The 19,279-nt window shown below is 35.1% G+C and overlaps 1 protein-coding gene across 1 annotated transcript in view; it reads left to right on the top strand.

Moving 5' to 3' along the window:
* The window catches only part of LIX1 (limb and CNS expressed 1), a 30,952-nt gene extending 13,521 nt beyond the window's left edge, over positions 1-17,431 (top strand). The window contains exons 3-6 of the mRNA XM_070935746.1: positions 8,851-8,991; positions 13,890-13,985; positions 14,819-14,896; positions 17,147-17,431. Of these exons, the coding sequence (XP_070791847.1) occupies positions 8,851-8,991; positions 13,890-13,985; positions 14,819-14,896; positions 17,147-17,431 (600 nt within the window). The remainder of the gene's footprint in view (positions 1-8,850; positions 8,992-13,889; positions 13,986-14,818; positions 14,897-17,146) is intronic.
* Positions 17,432-19,279: the final 1,848 nt, after the last annotated feature.

Genomic DNA, 19,279 nt, shown 5'->3' on the forward strand with positions numbered 1-19,279 from the left:
AAGGTGATTTTATTGTTTTATCAATCAACCCAAGAATTACTTCTTTATCAATCTCTGTGTTGCCTCAAATACAGGAGTAACTAAAGCTAAAAGCAATTTCCGCTTTAGATCAAAACAACTTTGAAAGTAATAAAATACAAAATAGTAAATAGCCATTTATTAGGGAGAATAATCTATTCAATATAATTGTAACAATTGGGAATAAACTACAAAGGAGTAAATCATTACACTGACCCTATCCTGCTGAAAGAACTAATTCAATTGGGCCGAGACTATATGGACCATGTGAAGCTATAGAGAAGACACACCTTCTAGATTCCACAGGATGACAGTTTTTTACAGCTGGAACTTGGAGTATGCCAACTGGTCCAGATTTTACTGATCAGGCAGATCCCAAAGGTTACCAATTGCTAAACCATGTAGAGCTTTATAGGTGAGCCAACACTTTGAATTGTATTGTAACCAGAATGCCACTCCTATCCCATCGGAGGTCATCCACAAGTATGGTCAGAACCATTGTGATGTTCTACTCTGACTAATGGAATGTCTTTCACCTGTTTTTCCACATATTACTAAAAGTTCCTCTTTCATATTCTGTTTTTAATCCAACAATCCTTCCCCCTTTCATATTCTGTTTTTACTTATTTAGCCACTTTCAGACAGATAGCAATAGTGCTAGCTAATCAGTAATGTTTTGTTTTAAGGCTTAAACTATAAGTGGAACTGTGGTGAATAACTTTCCATCCACACTATACGGAAAGCCTACATGTGCATCTCACTGTTTTATCCATATCTGTGAATGTGACACAGCTGCAGCAGACCAACAAAACACTGCAGGAAGAAGTTCCTAGAAAGTTGATCAAGAGCTCTACTTCAGAGGTCCTTGGCTAGGGACCCTCATTTATTTTAACTGGATCCAAGCTTACAATAGCTGATATAAGTATCATCATGCATGCATTTATCTTCTATATGAGCAATACACTGAATTATAAATTAAAAAGGGAAACTTTTAGACATAAATAGGTCAGTGCTGGAATCATTGTACAGGAAAATCTCATGAATGAACAATTAAATAGTAAATATGATCTTACTTCAAAAAAATCAAACATCTTACTCCAAAATCAATCTGACATGATTTACAATAATATAATGTATTGATGGGAAAAGTTGATTCAGAGCATATGCTGTAGTTGAGGTGCCACTGACTATAATGCAATCTGTTTCACATTTTAGCTGAAATATGATCATGATAAATAATGTTCTAAGAGAAAGTTCAGCTCTTTATTTAGATGAATTAAAGGAAACCTGAATATAAGATTCAGAGTTTGTATTACAGCTAAGAAAATGAAAAGTAGCCAATAGTTAGGTCAATTTAAATCTTAAAATGCATGTTAAAGTTAATGCAGCAAAAAAAAGAAATGTTTCTAGAACTTGTTAAATCTTTGCATGCTTGCAACTGAAAATTGCTAGGAAGAAGTGAAAGTAATATTACAAAGAAAAGAACACATGTTTTAACAGATTGACCTAACAGCATCATGTTGGGCAGCATTGTTTTATATTTAGCACTATATGTTTAGGTTTTGTCTGAAATCCGTTGAATTTTTTAAAACAATCTTGAGATTAGGCACAGAATTATAATTTCAGGAAGGTTATTCTTTCTAAGTAGCAAAAGCATTTCAGTTATGCCACTGGAGTGAAAAATAACCCTTCAACAAAAACTGATATTGCCAATCTTGGAATTTTGAAAAAATGTAATAGTGACTTTTACCTGTGATCTATTATACTACTAATCATAAGGCTTGGTCTCCCGACACATAGGAGCTTTGCATTCAAAGGGGTTTTTTTTGTTATGTAGTCTAACTATTTGCTGAGAGAATGCTTTGCAAGACATTGATTTCTGAGAGACCAATTTTGTGGTCCATATTTTTCACAGATAGGTAGAAAATAGCATTCAGGCATTTCAAGCATTGCAAAGGGAAAGGGGGGTAGAATTGCCTCAGTTTTCACAAAATGTTTCATGTGGTCTTTTAGATCCCAGCCAGAATTTACCAGCATCTGGCATATTCAAATTTCACTGTCTCAAAACATGGGGAGCATCTGCAATGATATCTAAAGTTGATTGCAACTGCTAAGCACAACTTAAAAAGATCTTGTGAAGAATAAATAGCATGAATGTTTGTTGTACACACTACAAGATTTCATCAGTATCAGTGCTGAAGATTGATTTATAAAGCATCTTAAAGTTTGCATTTGTTTATTTTTTGTTTAATTAATTAATTAATTAAATGTATGTAGCTGCCCATCTCACAAAATGTGACTGGGAGACATTCAGCAATAATCCAATAATGACAAATATAAAAACAGACAATATAATTTACATATTTAAACTGGTAACAACCAAATCATTCTAATTATAGCTATTGTAAGGGAGGGATAAAGTGACATCCTGAAATAATACCTTTGTTGGCATGTGCTTAAGTGCTGCCTGCCATCATTTGGGTTTAAATTGATAACTCCTTCCATCATAGTGACTCGCCTGCCTTCTCAACCTTCTCCTTGATCAGATTTCTTTCTATTAAAAAAAGAATTAAAACGTGCCTATTCACTTAAACTTTATAGATAAAGATCCTTAGATCAGTCTAAGACCTAACAACATGTAGAAACTCATATATCTAGTTGTACCTGATTTAAAAACTAAAATTCCTCTCAGGAAAAGAGTAGAATGTAATACTTTAGTTTCTGGGAACAAGATACAAATGTATAAAACAAAATTTGGTGGAGGGTAACATAATGAATATATTAAGGAACAAAATGCAAATATTCTACATGAACAACCTTAAGGCTACTTCTGTCAGATATACCACAGGATAATTTTCTATCCCCCTTTATTTTTTTTTTAGATTTTTTTTTAAGCCTACTCTTTTCAAGAAGTGCCTGAGTTGTTATATAGCACAATAGTTTATAATATATATACAAACTAATTGTGTCCCTTCTTCTTACTTTACTTCATTCATTTAAATATCCACTTCTTTAGCACTGATAACCTAACCCTTTTCATCCCCTGAAGATTCATTCATAATTAGAAAACTAAACAGGGCTGAAGCAGTGTTTAAACTATGTACTTTTAACTTTAAATATATTTCTACAAAGCTCTGAGATATATAATAGATCTTTTTACACAAATAGGCATTATTTATTTCTACTTTAGGAAGAGCTCAGTTTTATTATTTCCAGTTTATTGTGATTTACAGAAATCTTTAATTCACTGGCCATGGACAATCATCACCTAAAATACACGAACATATGGTTTTCATCTCCTTCATTGTAGCCTTAGGTAACTTCCTGAAATCACATCCTTGACTCTTAGAAGGCATGCAATTGGGCCCCAGTGTCTACCTTCTGTTTCTATCTAGGGATATTTTGTATACCCTTCCTTTAATCTTCAAGCTACATATAAGCTGCTGGGAGGATTCTGACAAATAAGATCTTTCAATTATAGCCCCCAAACCACATTTTCTTTAGTTTCATTTAAATAAAAGGATTTGGGCAACTGAGTAGCTGTATCATATACCCAAGTTATAACTTCTTGGGTTTATGCCTCCTTTTATGTAATCAAAATATATTCCTATACCTGTGAAATATTTCAATAGATACAGCCAAATTTTCCAGTATTCAGGGTCAGGGAATCAAATAGCCATCAGGAAACTCAGCTATGTGCAGAGGTGAAAAAAAAAAAAGGAGACCTCATCACATTTCCATGGTACTGCAATCTCATTTCTGCTATGTCTCTGAAAGTAACTCGGGACAAAGAAGAGTCATAGCTTATTCTGATTTTCTTGAAGAAGTGCAGCTCAAAGAAGGCTATTGGGAAAGTGAGAAAGCATAATTTTCACATACAAAATTCCTGTGATAGACAAATTATTTCTTACGAGATCACTTTCTATGTTCCTTGGACAATGCAACTGTATTTCCTTCCCATGCTAATATACAGATGCTAATATTTTTGCTTTCTGTTCTCATTCCCATCTCTTCCATGCTTCCTTAATCATAAAACACTTTTCTGAGATGTCCTCATTTCTGTACATGAAGGTTAACATATTCCCTAATCTAATACATGTAGTGGTGGGGACACTGGTCCATAGACAGGCATAGGAAAGAAAACACAAGATCAACATACCTATATTCGCTTTGGTTAAGAAATGGCTCTAGATCTAATATTATTAAGTGGCAGTAGCCATAAGGATAGCAAAAGCTTACAAAGAAGACCAACACAGCTAATAAACAGCATATTCATAAACAGCTTTCAGTACAGCAAATAAGCCTCTGTAATTTAGAATTTATTGTTTGCATCAGGCAAGCAGTACATGGACAGGTGATTCCATTCCTCCCAAAATCAATGTGAAAAGCAGCATTTTTCAGAAGATGCTTTACAATGAGGAGAGCCCAAAATAAATGACAAGAGAATATGAGAACTTACTTCTGAGATCACTTTTTGAATTTTTTGTTAGCCCAAATCAGTTTCTAACCATTCTGCTTTCAAAATTATAGGTAGTGAATTGCCATTAAACATATTTTAGATCCTTGTGGTTCCATCTCTCCTTTATCTATGGAAAAGAAAGAAATTGTACTAAGATGTTGGTATCTTAAGAGGAATCTGGAAGCAAAGATTGAAATAGAAAGTATTGGGAATATCATCTTAGAAAGCAAGAGAACGTGCATGAAAAGCTGTAAAACAAGAAACAAAAGACTCAGTTTCCCATTGATTAATCTGGTCCATACTATGTACCCTTGAAAATAAAATTTCACAGAATGAGGAATTAATAGAAGTGTAGGGATTTAACAGGTTCAAGGCCTGAAATCATTTTATTAAAAAAAATAGAGCTTAAATTCATTGGGACTACCTTATTGGTTTGATTTCAAAGTATCTGTATTACTCATTGTTCAATACATTACAGACTAAGGCTGGACACATGCAACAGATTGCCCACAGAGCAAATAGAAGCCTTCTAAAACTCTTCAGAGTCCATAAAAAAGGCTACTCAAATTGTTTTTGATTTAAAAGGGAACCACAAGGAAATGTGTTTACTCTGCAGGAGCTTCTATTGTTATTGTTCAGTTGCTAAGTCATGTTCAACTCTTCATGACCATTGATCATAGCATACCAGGCCCTTCTGTCCACCACTGCTTCCTAGAGTTTGTCCAAATTCATGTTCATTGCACCAATGACACTATCTATCCATCTCATCCTCTTCTGTCCCTTTCTTCTGCTTTCAATCGTTTTTTTCCAGTGACTCATCTCTTCTCTTTAGGTGGCCAAAGTATTTGAGCTTCAGCTTCAGTATCTATCTTTCCAAAGAACAGTCAGGGTTGATTTCTTTTAGGAGTAACTTCTATAACAATTATTAATGCAGTTTGTCATTGAGTCTGGTGGTGAGAACCACTTTAAAATTATACTGTATCCGTCTTCTTTTAGGCTGAAAATACCCATATACCAAATTGCCAAATTCCTCAACTTTCTGAAAAGTCCACCTTGCCCAGTCAACCCTCAGCTGCCTGGAAATTTTCACCCTTGCCTCATATGCTTGGTTCCTGCACTTCATTTCTACTGCCAATCCGTTGTCCTGATTTAGAATTCTGAGTTCCTATCTAATGTTGAATATTGAAATTTCTTTCATAGTTGTAGAGTATCCCCTGTAAACAATTTGGTGCACTATCACATTGCTTGGCCGCATCTAATATCTACAATTGTTTTGTTCCTTTAGACCAGTACATCACTGTGAGGGAGTCTAGAACACAGCATACAACATGTCCATTTATTTATTTAGCATATGGCATACAATGCAGAGGTGGGTTTCAGCAGGTTCTGACCAGTTCTAGAGAACCAGTAGCGGAAATTTTGAGTAGTTCGGGGAACCGGGAGTAAAAATTCTGACTGGCCCCACCCCCATCTATTCTCTGCCTCCCAAGTCCCAGCTGTTTGGGAGGAAATGGGGATTTTGCAGTAACCTTCCCATGGAATGGGATGGGAATGGAGATTTTACAGTATCCTTCCCCTACCATGCCCACCAAGCCACGCCCACCAAGCCACACCCACAGAACCAATAGTAAAAAATTTTGAAACCCACCACTGATACAATGTCAGTGAAACCTACATGCTAGACACAATGATGTCCTGACAGCCTAAATTGCTAGTCCATTCTATTTGGCACTTGCATGCCTATCTTTGGTGCACCGCAGGGGGCAAACTAGCTTACATCAGCTGACTAGTGGCGCTTAGCTTGCTGGTTTTTCCAGGCTTCTCTGCCATCCTTGCCTTGTATTGCTTTGCTTCCATTAACTAAAAGGGGTGGACACTTCTCATGTTCACACTAACTACTTCATTCTTTTCACCCAAGAATATTGCTACACTTTTTAAAAACACTTCTGTAGAACAATCTGTAGAAATACCTTTGCCCTCGGGGAAAAAAAAATTGGCTAAGATTTCCACAGTTCTCATGAATTCCCAGAATGATGAATATTGCTTATATGAGGATGGGTATTAAGAAGGTCACAGGAAAAAACATAAGTACAGGAACTAAAATATAATGTTCAAAACTACTTAAACTTTTGTGTCACCAATTATTTTCAAAAAAGAGGTAAGAATTATTCTTGATGTGTAAATCTCTCAGCCTGCAAAGATTTTCTATTTGCTTTTAAATCTATGCAGTCTCTTTGATCTGTTACTTTGCTGGTCGAACTTAAAATAAATAATTTCTTTTATCTTGCCTTTTTACTGGGTTTAGCCTTTGCAAAGATGGTTTAAATCTAAATTGTTTGGATTGCTTTCTATAATAAGGTTTATTATTAAAAGCATGCAGTTCTGAATTTTGTCTAGGAATTTGAAAAAGTAAATATTCATATAACCCACAAGAGAAGGTTAAAACTAAAAGAAGAAAACTGGTGAAGTACATTGACTTAGGCAATTCAAGAAAGTTGTAAAAGATGTGCAAGAAAAAGTTCACAGATTGTTCAGGGGTCTTTGTACAGTACTTCTTAGTAGATTTTTCAAAATACATTTGAACTAGCTAGTAGGAAGGGAAATGAATTTTATCTTTCTTGTAAGGATTAGCACTGGCCAATGCTACCAATATTTAATGACACTGGAGAAGGAACAGTCTTCACTGCATCAAGGGAGTGTTGAAGCATCTGTTTCTCTACTAAACTAGACATATGCAAAATTCAGCATTGCAAAAAATTGTCAGTGGTAATGAGCTTAGATGGTATTCAAAAAAAGATTGGATAAGTTTAGGAAATGGAGCAAAAAACAAATATTAGCCATTCTCCTGAACTATCCAATTAGCCATAGACTACGTAAGTTGCAGAAAACATCAAGTAGGTAGGACTAACAAACTATGTACAGCAACTTCCTATTCTTTTCTTGCTAGTCTTTCCCATAACTAAGGCAGTGAGCCAGCATTCAACCTGAATCTCCTGAATGCTAGTTTAGCAGGGAATCAGCAGTGTGCTAGTACATGTTGCTTGGATTGTGTCCATTAGTTTCTTTGCCAATGGACATCAGTAAACCAATTATTCATAGTTGACTTGTATTATTCATAGTTTATTGAGCTCTCCAAGCTAGGTTTTTTTTAAAAAAAAAAACTTTATTTATTTATCAAATGTTCAGACCTCCCATCTCACTCTTTCTTGACAATGTAAAATTAAAAATATTGCTTAGCACATTGTAAGCCGCCCTGAGTCTCTGGAGAAGGGCGGCATATAAATCAAATTTATATATATATATATATTTCATATTAAATACTTAAATAGTATTTTAGTTAGCCAAAGAAATAAACTTGGTATAGATCACTTGCTGTGTCACATTGCCATCACATGACGTTTCATCATGTATTTCCCATTCACGAAATGGGAAATGGGCATAGCCTGCACGTGATGCATCCAGGCCACGAGCCACCAGTTTGACACCCCTGGTATAGATGCTTTCCCTGACTTGCTTCAAGTGGAACAAGTGCTGGATACTATTGACAGAGTAAATAAGTCTGTAAGGACAAGCAAGAAACATCAGTGAGGAATTGCAATGTCATTTACACACGCATCGTGGTGCACATGACATCATTCTGACTTCTGTAGTTGTAAACAAGCCTCCAAGCTGTCTATCATTTTCTTCCTAAATTGTCAATTGGAAGACATGGTAGGAGTAAATATCATGTGTTAACTTAGTCTTTGTTTTCTGCTAAGCCAGAATCCTGATAATTGTGATTTGGCATGGCATACAAATATGTATGGTGTTGTTGTTACTATTTGCCTGTCTCAATATATGGCCCATAAACTTCATTGCATTTGCCTTGAGTTTAAATATTCCACCTGAGTGGAAGAATGTGCCTTTTAGTCTTATTATGCACTGTTTTATAAATCTCATCTCCCCACCATTACTCCTTTTTCTCTAAACTTTAAAATCTCCAAATATTTTAGTCTTCCACAGAAGAAAGGTGCTCCAGCTCCTTGATTATTTTGGCTGCCCTTTTCAACACCTTTTGCAGCTGTCTAAGTTATTCTTATGAGATGGGTGAATGACCAAAGCTTCAGAGTATTATTGGAGTCCGTACAAAACAAGCAGTTCCACATGAATTACAAAGAAACAAAATGGTTCTTCTAACCCCAGAAAAAGTGAAAACTGGCAACCATGTGGGAACATTCAGCTGATGATGACTCATCTCAGAAGAATGATTTCTTTTTAAGATTTCAGGTTATCAAGTATTCTTCTCTTTGGTGTTAAGTACAATAAGGACAACGTCATCTTATATAAAGATGGGAAATACGTTGTCCCAGTTCTTACATTTATTTGTATTTTAGTGTTCCCTGAGTAGGGCAGAAGCACGACGAGATGCTGCAAAAGTGGCTCTTATCAATTCTCTGTTCAATGAGTTGCCTTGTCGCAGGATCACAAAGGAATTCATTATGGAGAGTGTCCAGGAAGCTGTGTCTTCCACCAGTGTAAGTATTAGCCATCATTTTGTGTGCTGTATTCCTATGTACTGTATTTATGATAAAATTACAAGCAGTTTGGCAGATCAAATCTCACCAGGCTCAAGGTTGACTCAGCCTTCTATCCTTCTGAACTTGGTAAAATGAGGACCCAGATTGTTGGGGACAATATGCTGACTCTGTAAACTGCTTAGAGGGCACTGTAAAGCACTATGAAGCGGTATATAAATCTAAGTGCTATTGCTATTGCTATTCATGTAAGGGCAGAACGAGAGGATCTTGATTGAAACATTTTGGCCACTATGACGAATGTCCCCCTTTTGACCCAAACACCCTTTCCCTCACTACATACAAGTCAAGGCTACATTTTAAAAATCCATAATCTGTTTTGTTTCTTAAGGAGAATGTATCAGGTTTTTCCAGCATATTGTTGAGTAATAGAAATTACAAGCACTGATGTTACATATGCCAGAAATAAGAATGTTTTTTTTAAAAAAAAAAAATCAGAGCTGCAGTTTAGGCTTTAAAACTGTACTGTCTCCAATAGAGATGGGAAGATGGGGATGATATGGTGATGTCAGTGGGATGTAGAGTTGAATATTTTTGTTTGATTGCAAGTGAGAAAATAGGTGTTCAGATTTAAGACACTGATTCTGTATTTTCACCAATGTTACACCATCAATTACATTTTGCTTGTGATGAGATATAGACTGACAAAATCAAAGTGATTTAAAAAAGAGGCAAAAACTGCATTTGTGCTCTGATTTAGCCTTCTGACATATCCCAACAACAATATCAATAGCACTTAGACTCATAGATCACCCTGTAGTGCTTACTACACTCTCTGGGCACTTTACAATGTGAACATATTCCCCCCCCCCGACAATCCAGGTCCTCATTTTACAGATTCTCAGAAGAATGGAACACTGAGTCAACTTTGAACCCATCAGGATCAAACTCCAGGCTGTGGGCAGAGTTAGCCTGTAATACTGTAATAGGAGCCTGAGTGGCGTAAGAGGCTAATGCCTCCTACTAAGGCAGCATTTAACATTCAGCTGCCTGCAATTACTGCGAGTTCAATTCTCACCAGGCTCAAGGTCAACTCAGCCTTCCATCCTTTCTAAGGTGGGTAAAATGAGGACCCGGTTTGTGGGGGCAATAAGCTGACTTTGTATAAAAATATACAAAAGTATGAAGGCTATTGCTTAACGCATTGTAAGCCGCCCTGAGTCTCCGGAGAAGGGCGGCATATAAAAATAAATTAAAAAAAAAAATACTGCATTCTAACCACTGTGCTACCAGGGCTCCTACCACCATTACTCTTTTTGAAATAAAGCTGTAAAGATAAAAAGTAAAATAGGCACCAAAACCTAAATAAGAGTTTTGATTTGATTTGACTCTGAAAAGCTGAACTCTAAAGAGACTTAGATAGGAGACATGTTGGACATAATTTCCACATAATTTCCACATTTTACTGGAGCTAACAGCCACTCACTCATGCTGTGTAGAGCACTCATCAAAAATAGGACTCAGGAAGTTGACCAGATCTGCTCTGAGTCACATCAGTGCCTTGATTATCCAGTTTCAATACAGAAATTGTATTTTCTTTTCAATAAAAAGTAGAACATTGGATATAATCCAAGCATAAACCTGAATTAGAAATATTGTTTTACCAATCACTAGGTCATTGAAGCAATGAAAGAAAAAATATGTACACTCAATAGTCACTCATGCATACTTAGTGTATCAATTAATTTTAATGTTATTAAGACAAATGCTTAAAAATGTCTACTTATATCCTGCCATTCCCTCAGAGAATATATACTTTCTTGAAATGAGTTATAAAATATAAGGAAAGTCAGTAATGGCCCAAAGGCTAAAACAGAAGTATGAATTATCTGAGCCCTTTTATTAGTTTTCCTATATTTCTGTCCTTTCTTCTTTATTATTTCACTGCCTCTGGCAAGGAAATAAGTTGGCAAGAAACAGAAACAGAATCAGATGTTAACATCTGCATTTGGAGTTACCTCCATATTTGTTCATGTCTGGGTTTACAGTTACTGTATGTTGTCATCAGCTACTGTGTCCCATCATGGAAGTTTCTGCATTTACTAATAGATAATTTTTAAAATAATCATTATTCTCTTCTTGAACAGGCATTGTATATGTTTCCTAGTTATAAAGATATAAAAACATTAAGTAAGTGCACGTTATAATATAGCTATTTTTAAAAATATATTCTTTATATTATGGATTTATTAAACATTAAATCCATTCCTTCCCTTGAAATAAGACTATGAACAGTTCTAAAACTCAGTTGGATACCCCTATAACTTTTCTATATGCCAGCCAAAGATTGCTGTATAAGTAAACATTAGAAGAGAAATATATAATTTGGTTTTGGTGATCCAAATATTTCTAAAGGACAATTAACTATGTATATATAAAAGCCTATACATATAACAAGAGTAGGTGATGTGACGTTTTAGAATGCCTTGTATTAGCTTCAGAAATTCATATGGAAGGAGGGAGTGCAATATTTAGTGCAATTCAAACACAATATAAGAAAAAGTTTCTCATTTTAGTTATAGAGCCAATAGATACACTTGGTTCCTGCCAACTTCTGTGATTCACAGATAAAATAACAGAAGGAGAGACAACGAATTCATCCCCGCTCCATTCCCATCATCATGATGGAAGTATATCTAATGAATTTGGGATTGACAGGTAAAGATAATCTTACTGGAGCCATATTATATTTTACAGTTATTGGTAGTAGGGACAGAAATCTATTTCAGTAAAAGCTTGTGGATAATCTAATCAATAATGCAACAAAAGTTATAGGAAGAAAATAAATATGCTGACCTCTGCTGAATATATTACTTTAGTCTCCAACAAACATAATGAAATCTTTCCCTCACTATGGAAGAAACTGCTGATAGGAAAGGAACAGGTGGACTGGAATTACTTGGAAAGGGGTGACCTCTGGTAAAATAAATAACACTCTTCCTCCTCTACTAAACATTTTGCTTGTATGACTCTTGGTAGATGGAGAAAGTGTTTAACATTATGGTGAATTTATAAAGTAGAGGAGGTCTGCAAGTGAAAGAATTTTTTCTTTTCAAACCTCTTTACAAGTTCTGAAAAAGACTTTTAAGCATCCGGTTCTATTTTTGAGAACAATGGTATACATTTGGGGAAACTAAGCCATTATTAATTTACATGTGACTTTCTAAAGAAAATTCATTTCGTGCAATATGTATCTTTTTCATTGGGAATTTTCTAAGGTAAAAGCTTAAAATCCCAGAGTTCTAAGCAGTGGTCCTCAGGGATATTTAAAAGCCAGCATAAATATTGTAGCAACCCCATGCTCATGTTCTTGCATTTCCAAAGCTATAAATCTGCTAATAGTTCCAGTGCAGAAACCATTTTGTGGACAATGCTCTATTCAGCTTTGCACAGCTTCTCCAGAAAGATTGTTAAAAAGAAAAAGGAAATAAAATCACGAAGTATTTCATCTTAGATGGTTGCCACAGAATGGATAACAATAGCACTAGGTATAAAGTTTTGATTCAAGCAATTTGACAAACTACACAAGTCCGTTACAACAATAGTTTTGAGTTGAACTTTAAAGCCCTCATAAAAAGGGAAGAAGAAAGAGAAAAGCAGAGAGAGAGAGAGCAAAGGAAGGTTTCAGGAGGTATTATCCCTTCTGCAAACATGCAGCTTTCTCCCACCAGGTTTTTGTATACAAGGGAAGGAGAGAGAGAAATGCACATAAATGCAATTCCATTTCTCATCTAGACCCTCTTCCGGGGCATAGGTCAATATAGTGCTTATGAACACACATTCACACACCCCATCCTTTACATGTGAAAAGGGCTGTGCTTTCAATGTGTGATCCCAGCCTCCATCTTGACTTTTTTGATTCTTCCTGCAAACACCTCTGATCTGTTACATTATTATTCTCTGAGTTACTATAACAATTCCAGTCAGTAAGTTGCATGAATCCTGTTTTCCCAAAATAAGACATCTCTTGACAACAAGCCCTATCGGACTTTTGAGCGCATGGCAATAAGGCCAAGCGCTTATTTCAGGGTAAAAAAAATATATATAGGAGAGGGTTTTATTTTTTGGGAAACACAGTACTAAATAAGTAAGTAATATGGTAGCTAGGTAAGTTGGCCTTGAAGAGACCAGTTAAATTTTCTCATTTATGGAAAATATTTGCTTAAAAAACTGCTGCTGTCAGGAGAAATTGAAAATCAGATCTACCACAACTAGCTTATATCAGACCACAACTTCTAACAGGACAATTCTTGCAATTGCTCTTTTTTAAATATGAAAGGAAGATGTGGATAAATGCTAAGAAAGTAAGGTAAGTTTTGATTTACAACCACAATTGAGTACAAAATTTCTGTTACTATGTAAGACAATTGTTAGGTGAATTGTGCCCCATTTTATCATCTTTTTTCCATCATGATTAACGAAATCACTGCAATTATTAAGCAAATCTGGCTTGTTAGAAGCTATTTGGGAAGGTTATAAATGGCGATCACATGACCCTTGGCCAGTGCAACTGTCATAAATACATGCCAGTTACCAAGTGCTTGAATTTTGATCACATGATCATGGGGATGCTGCTACGGTCAGAGGTGTGAAAACCAGTCATGTCACTTTTTTCAGTGCCATTGTGACTTTGAACAGTCACTAAATGAATGTAAGTCAAGGACTTTAAGGCTTAAACTAGTTTTTATATAACGTGTATACTTTACATAAAAGGTATCTCATTGCTTTTGTTGGAAAAGATTCATGCCTACATGAGGTGTAAAAACTGAATACATTTTTTCTTTGCTTAAAATGAGCTTTCATAATTCAGTTTTAATTTGTCTCTTTCTCCTTTCAAGGGTACTTTAAATGATGCAGATGATCCAAGCACAAGTATTGGAGCATATCACTATATGCTAGAATCGAACATGGGGAAAACAATGCTAGAATTTCAGGTATTTGTGGTGGCTTTTGTGTGATTCATTTGTCCAGAATTGTCAAGAAATACAGGATGGTTTTTATATGTACTGTTTTGTTTTGTTGTTGTTTTGATGTTCCATCTCTCTAACCATTTCTGCCCAATGAACAAACTTCCTTTAAAAATTTAGCTCTTACAGTTTTGCTCTTGGTTTCTATTTTCTTGGGTTCCTGTCGCTAAGAGTAGAATATCCAGATCAAGGGAAGACTGTGTTTTACTGGAATAAATGACAAAATTTTGCAGAGTGGACCATTGAAAATATTTCCTTTTGTGTAAGGCCCTTAGCAATCCAACTGCAACACTCATGGTTCTATCACAATATTTTCATAATATTTATTTACATAATAATTTATTTAATTTATTATAGTAAAAAGGCAATAAAATAGTGTAGCATCCCAAAAGCTATTTCTTTCAGTGGATGCACATTCAATAAACGTGTGTGATAGTACAACATTAACAGAAAAAGGATTTGATGTTTGCAATGACCTAAAGCCACTTTTAAAAGGAGAAGTCTGTAGAGTTAAACCACCTATTGTAAAAATAGAGAAATAGACTTGCGCTTAATTCTACTGCTCTAGACCAAAACGTATAATAGTATTTCTATGGTGATTTGCAGAAGTGTAATTTTGAATCTAATCCATTGCTTGCATACCAAATCCTGCAATATTTTCACTTAAAAAATGTTGCCCAATAACTAGTTGTTAATAAAACTCTATACATTTTCTAAATATGGCTTGAAACCAGATTCTAGTCCTAGGCTTCTGAATGCATCCTCCTTATTAACTCCTCTCCATACCCCATTCCCCCTAGGAGCTTATGATCGTGTTTCAACTTCTGCACTGGAATGGAAGCCTTAAGGCCCTGCGTGAAACTAAGTGTTCTCGGCAAGTAAGTAGCCTTTTTTAAAAAAAATAGATTTTTTATTTTTAAATATACATCAATATCAATACATCAACAGTGTGGCCCCTGGGTATAATTCATTTTGATACAAACATCAATAATGATAATCGTAATAATAGTTATGTTAATCAAACTTATATAATCCTCGAATTGATATACATGATTTTTTAAAAGATAATTATTCAATATTTCAATATTCCATTTTAATGCCAATGATGTTATAAACATACATGGTAATACCATCTTTCACCCTCTAGTCTTTCTCATCAAATTGTTACTTATATTCTATTATATAAAAAGGAGGGGGAAAGATTATATCAGCCAATATTCCCCCTAAATCAGTCACTATTACTAATCCTAATATATAAAGGTGTGTATTCTTATTTCTTCCTCTATAAATTTCTAATCAGGCCATCATTATATTAGAAAAAAAGAAGAAGAAAAATATCTATAATAATTTCCTTCTATCCATCGTCTTTCGCCTGTTTTAATACTTCAATTCTTATTCGTTTCTTGGCTTGCCTCCCATATTCCTGTCTTGGATCTTTATCTCTATCAACATCTGTATCTTCCCCATTCAGACTGAAGATTTCTCCCATCTCTATCCTCCTAAGCTGCCAGGTCTCCAAAATATCCACCTATGCCCCTATCTCCCTTTCAAAAGTATCTTCCCAGTTATCTGATTCCATTTTTAAATCTCTTAAAGTGCTTTTCCCTTGGTTTATTTAATCAGAAGTAGCCTTCTAAAATGCAACACTAATTGTCAGTTATTCCCAGCATTTGTTTTAGAAAAGTCTACTTGAAGTTCTGCTGTGCAATGCGCTTCCTCTTTTCTATAAGTCATTTATTGTGGTTGTTCTGGTTCAACAGACTAGCAATTTTCAAGTCCCATTGCTAGAAAATGTTTAGTTTAAATTTACCGCTTTTCCAACTGCCATTGTAATCAGTGTTGCATCTAAGATATTGGAGCATGAACAGGGCATCACAGCTCAGGAGAGCAATCATTGAAAATACAATACAGAGACAGAGACCTCCCAAGAAAAATGTTGTAAAAATGTATAATCAGAAATTGTGGACAAGAGTTGGGATGGAATGAATAGGATCTACACGTATAAACAATGTAAAACATATATACATAACACCAAACATTTAAAAAATTAAATAAACACAAGAAATCTCTGATTTCAATAATAGATAGTTCTGGCTTATGTTGGTAGTAAACAGAATTCAGTAAGCAAAATTCATTTCATATTAAATATATGCTGAGAAATATCTCATACAGTCCAATAAACATTTTTTATTTTTATTACTGTAAGTAATTACTATGTTAATTAACAATCACAGCTAATATCAGTTTTTGCTGATGGTAAAACGGTAAGGAAGAACCTTCTTGAAGAGAGCCTGGTTTCTAATCATACTGTATATAGATAAAAAACTGAAATGTAAATTGGGATATTTTTAAAGTACCATGGCAGCCCTTATCAACACATGCCTGCACACCATTTGGTGATGCACTTTATACATAGTCAAAAAGCATGCAAAATGGCAGATCGTGAGCAAATGGGTATGGAAATATGAAAGCAATCATTAAAAAGGCTTTAAGAACTTTTTAATACAATGTCTAATTTTATGACATTAGAAAATAATTCAGTCCTTATTGTACATTAACTTAAGGCTTTTGGGTGTGCCTTCAAGTCAGTGATGACTTTGGGTGACTTCAGAGCCTGTTGCCTTGTATGACATTACAAGGCAATGTCACTTGACAGGTGAAGGAAGTGCAGACATGCAGGATTTTGGTACTATAGCCAACCTTAATAAAAGTATTTTTAGCCCTATGTGGATTTTCTTTCTTGGTCTGGTCTATGTCATATAGCTGACATTACAGTGTCATATGGCTGACATTCTTGGCAATATTTTCAGAAGTGGTTTGCTATTGCCTTCGTCCTAGGGCTGAGAGAGTGTGACTGGCCCAACATCTTCCACCTAGTTTCATGCCTAAGGCAGAACTAGAATTCACAGTCTCCTAGTTTCAAGCCTAGTACCTTTAATCTCTACATCAGATTGGCTCACAGCCCTCTTAATTGCTCACATTAAAGCTCCTACACAACTAGGACTGCAGTTCATGACATGTTTCTTTGGTGGGATATGTTATCTGGTTCTCCAACATCTATATTTTAGGATGTGTTTAATTTGCTATATTGATTGCTAACTCTTCTTTTTGGGGCGGGTGGGTCATAGGAAGTGATTTCCTACTATTCCCAATACAATTTAGATGAACGGATGAGAAGTCATATGGCACTGGACTGGCTCATGAAAGAACAAGAAATTCCGGGCATTATATCACAAGAGCTACAAGTGGCACTTAGAGAGCTTGAAGAAGCAAGGAAAGCTGGGCAAGAGTTGCGGTTTTACAAAGAAAAAAAAGAAATCCTTGGCCTGGCACTGAGTCAGCTGTATAGCGATTCTGCAACTACCTCTTCAAATGATGATCGCATGAGCCTAGCCCTCAGTGGCTATCATTAGCCTACATTTGAGAGATGGGATTATTGTATGGCTGCATCTTGGTTATTCAGATCAATAAGAAGTAACTTAGTGTACTGTGTAATGTACTAAGCTGAAAGTCTCAGATTTCTTCCTTGATGAGAAGAAAGTATCCCAAGTACAAAAGGACTCCTTGTATATCAAACTAAAGTTCCCAGGAAGTTTATCCTTCTTTCATCAGATGGGCAATGCCTAAAACTGACAATACAATCTGAGAATGGACCGAGGGACTTTTTGTAGTAGCTGTTTAAGTAATAATAACATTTAGGCTTCTAAATTCTTTAAGAAGAAGCACTTAGTTAAGTATTGTTGATCAGAGCTTTCGGTGTACTAATTGAGTTTATTCGTTGGGGAGACATTTGAGAAAGAAGTAATATCCTTGCAATATGCAAAAAAAACACCAAAATTGTGTAAATTGACTAGTCTTTTTAAATAGGGAACAATAAAGTTTTCATATTAAAAATAGCGACATGTTCTCAAAAAACCAATGAGATAATTTTAAAATATACTTAGTTGTAGCAAATCTATATCAATTTCTTTTGATCTAAGAAAGTGGGGGGGGGGACTCAGGTAGTTGAAAGAAGCCAACTTTGGTCTAATTTGCTAAATAAATTAGAGAAATAACATGTAAGCTTGTTGTCTCTGAATAACTGCATTGTTTGCTAGACTATTTTATTTTCCTCTGCAAATCAGAGAAAGAAGGCAATATCTTTGAACCACAATTGAAATAACTACACACCTTATTCAAAGTTCCCATACAGAAACAGACTCTGTAAATACTTAGCATGGTAAGACTGGCTGCTATATCAACACAATGTCAAATCAATGCTGGAAGAGTCAGAATAATACTGAAGTGTATAGCTACCAGATCTGGAGTACAGAAATTCAAATTTGGATTCCTTAAAGCAGATGCATCCATTTTCAGGATTGCACAGAAGCCTTAAAAAAGACAAATTGCTCTGCAAAAATAGCAGAGAGATGCTGTTCTCATGCAAAGTCCGAAACACTTTGGAGTCACTTCTCAGGTGTTCTCAGCTTTACTGACTGTCACCACCACCACACAAAAAAAATCACATGTATTTTGGCATTGAAAACAGTAATTTGGAATCATGAAGCACATTTCTTGCAACAGTGTTTTCCATCTATCTTGAAACAATGATAATTTAACAGCTGAATTTTAATCTGCTTTTAAGATTGCCTAATTTAAGACCTTCAAGCAAAATTATTCAGCGCTACTAGCATTTCATTCATCATGGATTTCTGATTTAGCAGTAATCTTGGCTGATTAGCTCTTCACTGTTTCTGTGTCACAATAAATTGTTCATCAAGCACAGTCCAGACAACCTACTTTGATTGTCAGATGCAGTGTGGCTATGTATAACACAAAAGAGTCATGTATATTACTATATTACTGTGAATAACCTTATATTCACAACATTGCCACAAAATGCTATATAGTAGCATACCAAGTAAATTGGGGGCTTTTTTTTAGTATTCATCTACAGTTGTCATCCTTGTGCTACAGAAAATTATTTTAGTATTAAAATAAGATCCATTGTCTATACAGAATTACTAGAATGGGAAAATGAAGGAACCATCATATTAAAAATGGCTGTTGTGTATTTCGTATTCTGTTTGATCATCCTTATATGTAGAATTTGGACAGTAATTCTGTAAAATAAAGTGTTCTGAAACTTTATCAAAAAATAAAGCAAATGAATGTCTGGCATACATGTAAAACACAGAAAAAAGGGACTTACTGTGATTGCTTATTTCTCTGGGGCATAAAAACTTACTGTAGGCTTGTTTCATTCTGTGATTTGTTTTAGG

The sequence above is a fragment of the Pituophis catenifer genome, unplaced genomic scaffold, assembly GCF_029215685.1.
Source record: "Pituophis catenifer annectens isolate HBS135680 unplaced genomic scaffold, rPitCat1.0.hap2 SCAF_2, whole genome shotgun sequence".
Classification (NCBI taxonomy): domain Eukaryota; kingdom Metazoa; phylum Chordata; class Lepidosauria; order Squamata; family Colubridae; genus Pituophis; species Pituophis catenifer.